At 74.9% G+C, this 9992-nt stretch overlaps 3 protein-coding genes across 3 annotated transcripts; 1 reads left to right on the top strand and 2 right to left on the bottom strand.

Moving 5' to 3' along the window:
* Nucleotides 1-251: 251 nt before the first annotated feature.
* Nucleotides 252-2370, top strand: RARRES2 (retinoic acid receptor responder 2). The gene is made up of 5 exons (XM_059818459.1): nt 252-465; nt 1257-1361; nt 1671-1775; nt 1873-2010; nt 2286-2370. The coding sequence occupies exons 1-4, from the start codon at nt 301-303 to the stop codon at nt 1984-1986; spliced, it is 489 nt and encodes a 162-aa protein (XP_059674442.1). The 5' UTR covers nt 252-300; the 3' UTR covers nt 1987-2010; nt 2286-2370.
* Nucleotides 2371-3097: 727 nt separating this feature from the next.
* LOC132317175 (leucine-rich repeat-containing protein 61-like) lies at nt 3098-3946 on the bottom strand. Its single transcript, XM_059818284.1, is given in 2 exon segments — nt 3098-3531; nt 3533-3946. Coding segments are annotated over 2 exon segments (831 nt in total). The 3' UTR covers nt 3098-3114.
* Nucleotides 3947-4782: 836 nt separating this feature from the next.
* ZNF467 (zinc finger protein 467) lies at nt 4783-9650 on the bottom strand. Its single transcript, XM_059818743.1, has 6 exons — nt 9617-9650; nt 9386-9466; nt 9149-9247; nt 8274-8968; nt 7555-8208; nt 4783-4794 (listed from the first exon to the last, which is right to left on the bottom strand). Exons 1-6 carry the CDS (start codon nt 9648-9650, stop codon nt 4783-4785), a joined length of 1575 nt encoding a protein of 524 aa, XP_059674726.1.
* Between the last annotated feature and the right edge of the window lie 342 nt (nt 9651-9992).

The following is a 9992-nucleotide window of genomic DNA, read 5'->3' as shown; positions in this document are numbered from 1 at the left end:
GGGGGGCACGAGGCTGCGGGCGAGCCCGCTGTTTCCCCGGGGGGACGCCGGCGTCCCCGCCGCCATCACGCGTGCCGGCCGGCCGACGGCGGTAACCGCGTCCAGCCCCTCCTCCCCATGGCCGTGCCGGAGGGGCCGTGCCGGGGTGGGGGGGCCGCGCAAGCAGCCCGCGGGGCTGGCCCGGGGGCGGAAAGAAGGCAGTTCCCAGGAAATCGGTTAATGAAAGACCAAAACCACCAGCGGGTCGATCAGCGAGGCTCTCTGGGGTCAGGCAGCCCCGGCAGCCCCCCCGCCGCAGGGATGAGGTTCCCGCTAGCCCTCTGCCTGGGCTTGGTAGCCCTGGCTGCCGCCAGCCCGACCCCGCTGCAGCGGCGGGTGGTGAAGGAGGTGCTGGAGTATTTCCACAGCCGCAGCAACGTGCATTTCTTCTTCAAGGAGCAGGCGGTGGAAGGGGCTGTCGAGCGGGTGAGCGCCGTGGCGGGGGGGCTGCTGCCGCCGGGAGGGGCGAGATGGCGGCTGAGCCATCAGGGGAGGGGGTCGGGGTGTCGCGGAGCGGGGACGGTGGGTGCCAGGGTGTCACGGAGGGAGGGGACGGATGGTGGGGTGTCATGGAGGGAGGGGGTGGTGGGTGCCAGCGTGTCATGAAGAGGGGACAGCGGGTGCCAGGGTGTCACGAAGGGGGAATGGCGGGTGCCAGGGTGTCCCGGAGGGAGAGGATGGTGGGTGCTGGGGTGTCAGGGAGGAGGGGGTGGGTGCCGGGGCGTTACGGACGGTTGGGTGTGGGGACGGGCCCGCTGGCACGGCACGGTGCGGGCAGGGCGGTCATCGGGGCCGTGCGGGCAGGGGCTGGCAGAGCTCAGCTACTCATTAACTGTGCCGCGGCCGACCGCGGGGCGAGCGGCTGCTGGGGTCCGGCCATCCTGGCGTAGCCGGGAATGCCGACGGTGGCTCGGATGTGCCTCGGGAGGGGCTGGGGGCTCCGGGGACCCTCTGGTTTGGGCCACTCACCCGTCTTGGGGGCCACCTTGTGGGGTCCCAGAGAGGCTGTTCCCTGGGGCTGGATTTATTTACCCCCGGGGCTGCGCGGCTTTGGGGTCCCCCTGCCCACCGCCACCTCACCGAGCAGCCCCTGCTTCAGGGTCGGCGTCGCACCGACCGCGGCACGGCCTGAGCTCTCGGTGGCACCCAGCACCCCAGCCCCGTGTCGGCTGCCCCGTGCCCCTCACGGCTGACGGGTTGTTCCCCTCTCCCCCCAGGAAGACCCCTCGGGGACGTTCGTCCAGCTGCGGGTCAGCCTGGTGCAGACGGCCTGTAGGAAGAGGGCACCGCGGCGGCAGAACTGCAGGACCGTGGAGAACCAGGTGAGCCCCGGCTGCCGGCCGGCGTGTCCCCCTCCCTAGGGCCACGTCCCGTGGGGACGCGGCACCTCTGCCTCCCCCGGGCCCCCCGTCTGCCCCGTTCCTCTGCCGTGCTGCCGCGGGCGCCGGGGTGGGCTGGAGGTGACGACGGTTCCTCGCAGCGGCGACGCAGCCGTGCCCGGCTCTGCCCTCCGGCCGCCCCACGGCGAGCGGCAGGGACGTCCCCAGGCCTGGCAGGGCAGGGGACTGGCCGGGCCCCACCGGGGGTCCCTGGGGGGCCGGGCGGTGACGGGCCGAGCTCTCTCTCCCCAGAGGAAGCCGACCTGCCTGGCTTGCTACAAGTTCGGCAGCAGCGATGTCCCCAAGGTCCTGGACAAGTACCAGAACTGCGGCCCCAGCCATCACCTGGCGGTGAAGGTGAGATGACCCCGCGGGCACCGGCACGGGTCCCCGCCGGCTGCCGGGACCCTGGCGGTGCCGTGGTGGGTGCCAACCTTTCCGCTGTGCCCCGCAGGAGATCAAACAGCGAGACGAGGCGGAGTGCCGGGCGGTGGAGGAGGCCGGCAAGTCGTCGGACGCGCTCTACCTCCCCGGCATGTACGCCTTCTCCAAGGGGCTGCCAGCCTAGGGGACGTCCCCACGTCCCCACGCGGTAGGTGCCGGGGACGGGTGGGGGACACGCAGCCCTCTCCTGCCGGCAGAGCGCCGGCATCCCGCGGCACTGGTGGGATGTGGGTGCTCCTCCGCGAAGAGCGGAGCCAGACTGGGGTCCCCCCCAGCAGGTGCTGGGGACGGGCTCGGGGGCGAGCTGGCCCTGGGGACGGGGTGACGGGGACGATGTCACGGGGAGGTGTGTGCGTGCGTGCGCACACGCGGGTGCGGGGGGGTTCCTCCGGCAGCCAGCCTCTCCCCGTGTCCCCTCTCCAGGCCACCGCCTGCCCCAGGAGACGGTCACTGCCGCGGGGGAACCAGCCCGGCCCCCCCTCGCTTGCCGACCCCCAGCACCGCGTCACCGAAGGACGGTCCTGGAGGCGCTCCCCCCCCCGCCTGCCCCCCCAGCTCGCCAGTAAACCTCGGCTCCGGCTCCCGCTCTCGCTGCCGTTATTCCCACCGGGGATCGCTGTGCGTGGGGGGCCCGGGGTCCCTCTGGCTGCACGGGCTCCGTGCCAGCTCCCCCTCCGGCACCAGGTGCCACTGTCCCCCCCCAGCCCGTTGTCCCCAGCCCAGGAGGAGGGACGGGGACACGGTGGGTCCAGGCAGAGCAGTGGGCAGAGGCGAGACCCCCCCTCGCCGGCTGCTCGGGGCGCAGGATGACGCAGCAGAGAGGGGTCTCTGGGGACAGCACGCCTTTACTGCACAGCCCCGTGACGTCCCCCGGTCCCCGCGACATCCCCCCGGTCCCCGCGTGCAGCATCCCCAGTCCCGCAGCCTCTTCTCCGGGTTGGAGAGCTCAGGGATGGCTCCGAAATCCCTGTGGACATCTCTGCTCCTGCCGCAGCTCCGCAGGGGACCGGGAGCCCCCGATCCCCATCCCGGAGCCCCCGAGGTGACGGAGCACCCGGGGGGGCAACCCGTCCACCCCCGGCCATGTGGGGTGCTGCTCCGGCGCAGCGCGGGGCTCGGGCAGCCCCCCGGCCCGTGGGTGAGGCCGGGTTCCCTGCGGCTCTTCCGGCATCCCTCCGGCGAGGCTGAGCCAGGATGGTGGCGGTGTGGTGGTGGGGGTCTCCTCTCACGGGACCGGGGGGGGTCTCACGGCTCAGAAGACAAAGGAGTTGGGGTCGGGGCGGCCGCTCAGCGCCCGCTCTGCCTGGGCGATGGTGTCGTCGGCACGGCGGCTCAGCTCCCGGCACTCCTGCAGCACCTCCCCAAACTGCTTGTAGGCCTCCTCCATGATGGAGCTGCGCCGGGGCGGCCGCGGCTCCCAGAAACCCACCTCCACCCAGGGCTGAGCCGCGCGGGGCGGTTCGGTACCGCTACCGGTACCGGCACCGGCACTGCCGCCACCGCCGCTGCCTCCCAGCGAGCTGTCGAGATCCCGGCAGAGCTGGTAGAGCTCGCTGCCGCGACCGGACACCCGCTCGCCGTCGATGGCTTTGAGGCCGGGGAACATGTCCGCCAAGGCGGCGCGGTACGCCGGGGCGGCGCAGAGGGGGTTGGCCAGGCGGGCGAGGGGGGTCGCGGAGGCGCAGGCTCTCCAGGCGCCGCAGCCCCGTCAGGCAGCGCAGCTGCTGCAGGCTGCTCACCCGGTTACCGGCCACGTTGAGGCTCTGGAGGTTGCGGCAGGAGCCGAGCGGCTCCAGGCTGGCGACGCGGTTGCGGGAGAGGTTGAGGACGGCGAGGGACTTGAGGGCGGCCAGCGGCCCCAGTTGGGCGATGGCGTTGCCGGAGAGGTCCAGCCACTCCAGGTTGGCGCAGTCGCCCAGGCAGCCCAGGTGGGCGATGCCGCGGCCCCGCAGCCGCAGCAGCAGGATGGACTCCAGGGCGAACTCCCCGGTGCTGGCCTTCAGCAGCTGGGGGGTGATCCGCACCCCCCCGGCCGCCTCTTCCTCCTCCTCCTCCTCCTCCTCCTCCTCCTCACGCCCCTCCATCCCGGCTGGGGGTCCCCCGGATCCGCTCGGCTCCCACGGCTGCCGGGGGGAGAGGGGCAGGGGGTCGGGACCTGCGGGGGGGGCAGCCCCATGTCCCCCCCGGGACCCCCCGGCTGTGGGGCCAGAGCCCGGCTGGGGGGGACGGGGGTCCCGGCATGGCTTGGGCACAGCTCACCTGTGGGGAGCCCTGGGGTGTGGGGACACGTGTGGGGCACAGCCGTGGGGAGCCCTGGGGGTGCAGGGACACATGTGGGGCACAGCCGTGGGGGCACACGTGGGGTCCAGAGACTGTGGGGAGCCCTGGGCAGTGGGGACACGTGTGGGGCACAGCCGTGGGGGGCACACATGGGGTCCAGAGACTGTGGGGAGCCCTGGGGTGTGGGGGCATGTGTGGGGCACGTCTATGGGGAGCCCTGGGATGCGGGGACACGCGTGGGGCACTGCTGTGGGGAGCCCTGGGGGTGCAGGGACACATGTGGGGCACAGCCGTGGGGGCACACGTGGGGTCCAGAGACTGTGGGGAGCCCTGGGGTGTGGGGGCATGTGTGGGGCATGTCTATGGGGAGCCCTGGGATGCGGGGACACGCGTGGGGCACTGCTGTAGGGAGCCCTGGGGTGTGGGGACATGTGTGGGGCACAGCCATGGGGGCACACGTGGGGTCCAGAGACTGTGGGGAGCCCTGGGGTGTGGGGACACGCGTGGGGCACAGCCGTGGGGAGCCCCGGGGTGTGGGGACACATGTGGGGCAGAGCCGTGGGGTGCTGTGGGGTGCGGGGACACGCGTGGGGCACCGCTGTGGGGAGCCCCGGGGTGCGGGGACACATGTGGGGCACGTCTATGGGGCGCCCTGGGGGTGCGGGGACACGCGTGGAGCCCGTCTATGGGGTGCTGTGGGGTGCGGGGACACGCGTGGGGCCCAGAGCCCGTGGGGCGCCCCCCGCCCCCCCGCCCGCACTCACCTCCCGGCGGCTCCCGGCGGCCCCCACGGCCACGCCCCCCCGTTGCCATGGAGACGAGCCCCGCCCCGGGCCCCGCCCCGCCCCGTGCGCGCGCACATAGACCCGCACACGCGTGGGGGAAGAGCGCACCCCGCCCCCCCCCCCCCCGCAGGCACACACGCGCACACAGACACGCGCGCGTGTGGGATAATAGCACCGCCCCCCCCCCGCTCCCGCACACCCCCCGCACCCCCCCAAACACCCCACACCCCCCCCCGGACCCCCCGATCACCCCACACCCCCCCCCGCACCCCCCCGAGCACCCCCCCACACCCTCCCTGAACACCCTCCGCACCCCCCCCGCACCCCTCACGCACCCCCGCACCCCCCCGCACCCCCCAAACACCCCACACACACCCCTCTCCGCACCCCCCGATCACCCCACCCCCCCCCCGGACCCCCCAAACACCCCCCCGCACCCCCCCCAACACCCCCCCCACACCCCCCGCACCCCCCCCCCGCACCCCCCACCCCCCCCCATCCCCAGCGGCCCCACGTGCGGGACACCCCAGGGACACGGGGTGCCCCCCACCCTGCTCCAGCCCCCCCCCAGCGCTGGCGCAGGACGGACAGAGGGACAGCGGGACAGACGGCTGGGCAGCCGGGCGGGAGGCCGGCAGGCGCTCCAGGCCCACGCCTGTCACCGCGCTGTGCCGCGGGCGCTGTGCTGCGGTCGCTGTGCCGTGGGTGCTGTGCCATGGGTGCTGTGCCATGGTCACTGTGCCGTGGGTGCTGTGCCGTGGGTGCTGTGCCACGGTCGCTGTGCCACGGTCACTGTGCCGTGGGTGCTGTGCCGTGGGTGCTGTGCCGCAGTCGCTGTGCCGCGGTCGCTGTGCCGCGGTCGCTGTGCTGTGGGTGCTGTGCTGCGGTCGCTGTGCTGCGGTCGCTGTGCCGCAGTCGCTGTGCTGTGGGTGCTGTGCTGCGGTCGCTGTGCCACGGTCGCTGTGCCGTGGGTGGTGTGCCGCGGTCGCTGTGCCGCGGTCGCTGTGCCGCGGTCGCTGTGCCGCGGGTGCTGTGCCGCGGGTGCTGTGCTGTGGGTGCTGTGCCACACTGGGGGCCGGGTGGGGAGCTCGGACCCCACTGCCGGGAACAGGCCCGGGAGCGCGGTGAGGGCAAGGCCGACACGGTGCCGGGGCGGCTTCGATGGCCACCGGGCCCCGGCGGGCAGCGCGGCTGTGCCTCTGCCGGGGCAAAGTCCCTGTGCCACGGCTGTGCCCGCAGCCCCGCTGTGACCGGTGTCCCCCAGTGTGTCCCCGGTCCCCAAAGGCAGCGAGGGTGACGCCGAGCCCCAGTCAGCGGTGCCCAGCACGGTGGCCCCGGCTCGGTGCAGAGCCCCGGGGACGTCGGTGCCGCATCCCCAGGGGGTCACCGTATCCCCACCGAAGCTGCCCGTTCCCCGCTCGCCGGCCGAGCGTCCCCACGCCATCGCTCTGGGTCACCACGTGCCGCCGGCAGCCCCGTGCTGCCTGGCCCTGTGCGGCCTCCCTGCCCGCCATGCCGCCTGCAGCCCTGTGCCGGCACGGCTCCGGCACGGCTCCCATCCTCCCGCATCCCCCGGCAGCCACACGCCATCACCATGGGAAGGCAGAGGTGACCCCGGCCCCCGGCTGGGACCACCGCTGCCTCCGCGGCTCTGCCCGCACCCCCCTGGCCCCCGAGCCTCCCGCTCCACCTGCCACCGGCTGCCGGGCCCCATGTGCCGGTGTGGCCGGGGCCGTGTTGGCTCTCGCCACATCGGTATTCCCCAACAGCCAGAGACGCTCCCGGGGGGCTGCTGCTGCCGGGGCTCCGCTGCGCCGGACTCCTGCGTACGGTGGGACAGGGACCCACGGCCCCGGTGCGGGGCTCGGCAAGCGGCTCCCACCAGCCGGCAGCGCTGCAGGAGCCGGGCACCGGCAGCAGCTGTTTTGGTCCCCGAGCAGCCTCCCGGCACCGGCGGCACCGCGGCTCTGCCACCCCACGCCGTCCTCCTCACCCCCATGGTGCAACTCCCGCTCGGCCCCGAGACACCCTCAGGAAAATTTGACAAAAGTTGGTTTATTGGCAGTTTTGGTTCGTTCCTACGGCGGCGGCGCCCACCGGCCCCGGGTGGGTCGGTGACCCTCTGCCCCGCTGCACCCCGCACGCAGCCCTGCCCACCGGCACTGCCGCGGGGAGACCCCCCTCTCCTGGAGAGGGGACGGGGCTCCCCTCGCGCCCGATTCACCCCGTGCCGGCCCCGGCGCAGAGCTTGGTGCGAGCCAGCCCTCGCGCGGAGCTTTTGAAGACCCTTTCAGAGCCGAGGTTTTGCCACCGGCCACCTCGCCCCTGGCACCTGGGGAAGCTGCTCCCCGTGCCGCGTCTGCGGCGGGCAGCGGGAGAACGGCGCTGGAGCCGGGAGTTTGGCACGAGGGCAGCGGGCAGGGCTGGGAGCCGCAGGCAGGAGCCGGCAGCGAGCGCCGAGGGAGGGTCCCTGGCCCGGGCGAGGGTGCCGGGGACACATCGCTGGGAGCCGCCGGGACCCCCGGCAGGTCCCGGCACTCAGCCCCCAGCACTCAGGGGCAGAGGGTGGCGGGGGCCGGGGCGGCGGGGGCCGGCCAGCTCTGCTGGGGCGCGGCGGCGGCGGCAACGGCGGCGGCGGCGTGGGTGCGCTCGTGGCGCAGCAGATGGGTTTTGCGGCTGAAGCTCTTGCCGCACTGGGTGCAGATGTAGGGCCGGTGGCCGGTGTGCACCGCCTGGTGCCGCGCCAGGTTGGTCTTGGAGCTGAAGCGCTTGCCGCACTGGGCGCAGGCGTGGGGCCGGGTGCCGGTGTGCACCGCCTGGTGCCGGGCCAGGTGGGACTTGCGGCTGAAGCCCCGGCCGCACTGCTCGCAGGCGAAGGGCCGGGCGCCGGCGTGCGCCTTGGCGTGGGCGATGAGGTTGGGCCGGGAGCTGAAGCAGCGGCCGCACTGGGGGCAGGCGAAGGGGCGCTCGCCGGTGTGCACCCGCAGGTGCCGCAGCAGGTGCTGGTTGTGGGCGAAGCCGCGGGCGCAGTGGGGGCAGGCGAAGGGGCGCTCGCCGGTGTGGGTGCGCTGGTGCGTGGTCAGGTTGGGCTTGTGGCTGAAGGTCTTCTCGCAGTGGGGGCAGGCGTAGGGCTTCAGCCCCATGTGCCCCCGCAGATGCGCCGTCAGGTGCCGCTTGTCGCTGAAGCCGCGGCCGCACTCGGCGCAGGCGAAGGGCCAGCCCTCCCGGTGCAGCCGGCAGTGGGACGCCAGGTTCTTCTTCCAGCTGAAGCTCTTCCCGCACTCGGGGCAGAGGAAGGGCTTCTGCTCGGCGGGGAGCCCCCCGTCCCCGTCCCCCGGCGCCCCGCCGGCTCGGCGTGCAGCTGCTGGTGCCGGAGCAGGTGCTGCTTGTGGGCGAAGCGGCGGCCGCAGCGGGCGCAGGGGAAGGGGCGCTCGCCGGTGTGGGTGCGCTGGTGCCGGACCAGGTGGGTTTTCTTGCGGAAGCGGCGGCCGCACTCGGGGCAGGGGAAGGGCCGCTCGCCCGTGTGCGTCTTCTGGTGGGAGCGCAGGTGGATCTTCTGGCGGAAGCGGCGGCCGCACTGGCCGCAGGGGAAGGGCCGCTCGCCCGTGTGCACCCGCAGGTGCCGGGTCAGGTGCGCCTTCTTCCCGAAGCCCTTCCCGCACTGGGCGCAGGCGAAGGGGCGCGGGGGGGCCGGGGTGCCGCAGCCCCCGCAGGGCTGGGGCTCGCCCTCGCCCGCCGGCAGCTGCAGGCTGAGCCGCGCCTGGAAGCAGTGCTCGCAGCCGCCGGCGTTGGCGACGGCACCGGCCGGGCTCTGGCCCAGCAGCGGCCAGGGCGGCAGGGCGAAGGCGGGCAGCCCGCCGTAGCCCAGCTCCTCGGGGCACGGTTCCTCCAGCTTGCAGGCGCCCGCGCAGTCCGGCACGCCGGCGGCATGGGGGAAGACGCCGGCCGGGGGCTGCCCCGCCAGCAGGGCCTCGGCGCCGGGGCTGGCCGGCCACTCCTCGTACTCCTCCTCCACCTTCACCTTCCTCACCAGCCAGTCCTCTGCGGGGCACACACGGCGGGGCGCTGAGCACGGCACCTCTCGGTGCACCCCGCGCTAAGGACGGGCGGCTCCGGCACCGCCGCGGGCACGGAGCGGCCGTCACCAGCGTGCCCCCGGCGTGCGCCGGCTGCGGCCGGAGCTGCGCCACGCCGGTTGGCGGGTTTGCCGCGTGCCCTCACCTGAGCAGCCGTGCTCCGGACCCCCCGGCTCCCCCGCAGCCCCCGGCTCCTCTCCATCGCCCTCGGGGACCTCCTCCACCTTGGGGACCACCGGCCGCCCTGGGAAGGCAAAGGGGGCAAAGCCAGGGTGTCCCCCCCGGCTCCGGACGGCCCCTCGCCCTGCCGGGAGACCCCCGGGAGCGCGGGGACGGGCGCGGGGACGGGCAGGGGGACGGGCAGGACCCCCTCGGCACCCACCTGAGCCGTCGCAGCCCGGCACCTCCGTCTCCTCCACCCGCTCCGCCAGCGGGACCGGCTCCGGCTTGGCCACGGGGGAACCTGCGCGGGGCGGGAGGGGGTCCCGGCTGAGCCCCCCCGGCAGACGCCCGCCGCGGGGGACGGGTGCCCCCTCTGCCTCCCTCCCACCTCGCCGCGCCCCGGGGGGCGGCGGGAGCGGAGCCGGGACCCCCGGGAGCGGCGGGCGCGTACCCAGGGTGTGCAGGGCGTCGAGGCTCTCCCTCATGGCGCGGGTCGGGCGCGGTCGGACGCGGTCGGGCGCGGTTGGACGCGGTCGGGCGCGGTCGGACGTGGTCAGGCGCGGTCAAGCGTGGTCGGGCGCGGTCAAGCGTGGTCGGGCGCGGTCAAGCGTGGGTCAGGACGCTGTGGGGGGGGGTGAGAACGGGCGAGGGACCCCGGGGGAGGCCAACCGGGGAGCACCCCCCCAGCCGGGGGGACGGGGAGCTCGGGGGGGTGTCAGCCAGCGGGGAGGGGGTGGGGGGACCCCGGCTGACCCCCAGCCCCCCCCCCCCCCCCCGGTGAGGAGGGGCAGCCCCGGGGCCCCCCCCGCCGGCACCAGAGGGGTGTC

Source organism: Gavia stellata, chromosome 6, assembly GCF_030936135.1.
Source record: "Gavia stellata isolate bGavSte3 chromosome 6, bGavSte3.hap2, whole genome shotgun sequence".
In the NCBI taxonomy this organism is placed as follows: domain Eukaryota; kingdom Metazoa; phylum Chordata; class Aves; order Gaviiformes; family Gaviidae; genus Gavia; species Gavia stellata.
The sequence above is the reverse complement of the archived record's forward strand: the minus strand, read 5'-3'. Positions and strand labels throughout refer to the sequence as shown.

Bases quoted from the DNA above. Each gene is read 5' to 3' on its own strand.
- RARRES2 (XM_059818459.1), top strand. From the start codon at position 301: ATGAGGTTCCCGCTAGCCCTCTGCCTGGGCTTGGTAGCCCTGGCTGCC. The intron at 466-1,256 runs GTGAGCGCCGTG...CTCTCCCCCCAG, and splicing joins TGGAAGGGGCTGTCGAGCGG to GAAGACCCCTCGGGGACGTT. The intron at 1,776-1,872 runs GTGAGATGACCC...TGTGCCCCGCAG, and splicing joins GCCATCACCTGGCGGTGAAG to GAGATCAAACAGCGAGACGA.
- ZNF467 (XM_059818743.1), bottom strand. From the start codon at position 9,650: ATGAGGGAGAGCCTCGACGCCCTGCACACCCTGG. The intron at 8,969-9,148 runs GTGAGGGCACGC...TGTGCCCCGCAG, and splicing joins TCCGGAGCACGGCTGCTCAG to AGGACTGGCTGGTGAGGAAG. The intron at 8,209-8,273 runs GCGGGGCGCCGG...CTCTGCCCCGAG, and splicing joins AGCAGCTGCACGCCGAGCCG to TGCGGGAAGAGCTTCAGCTG.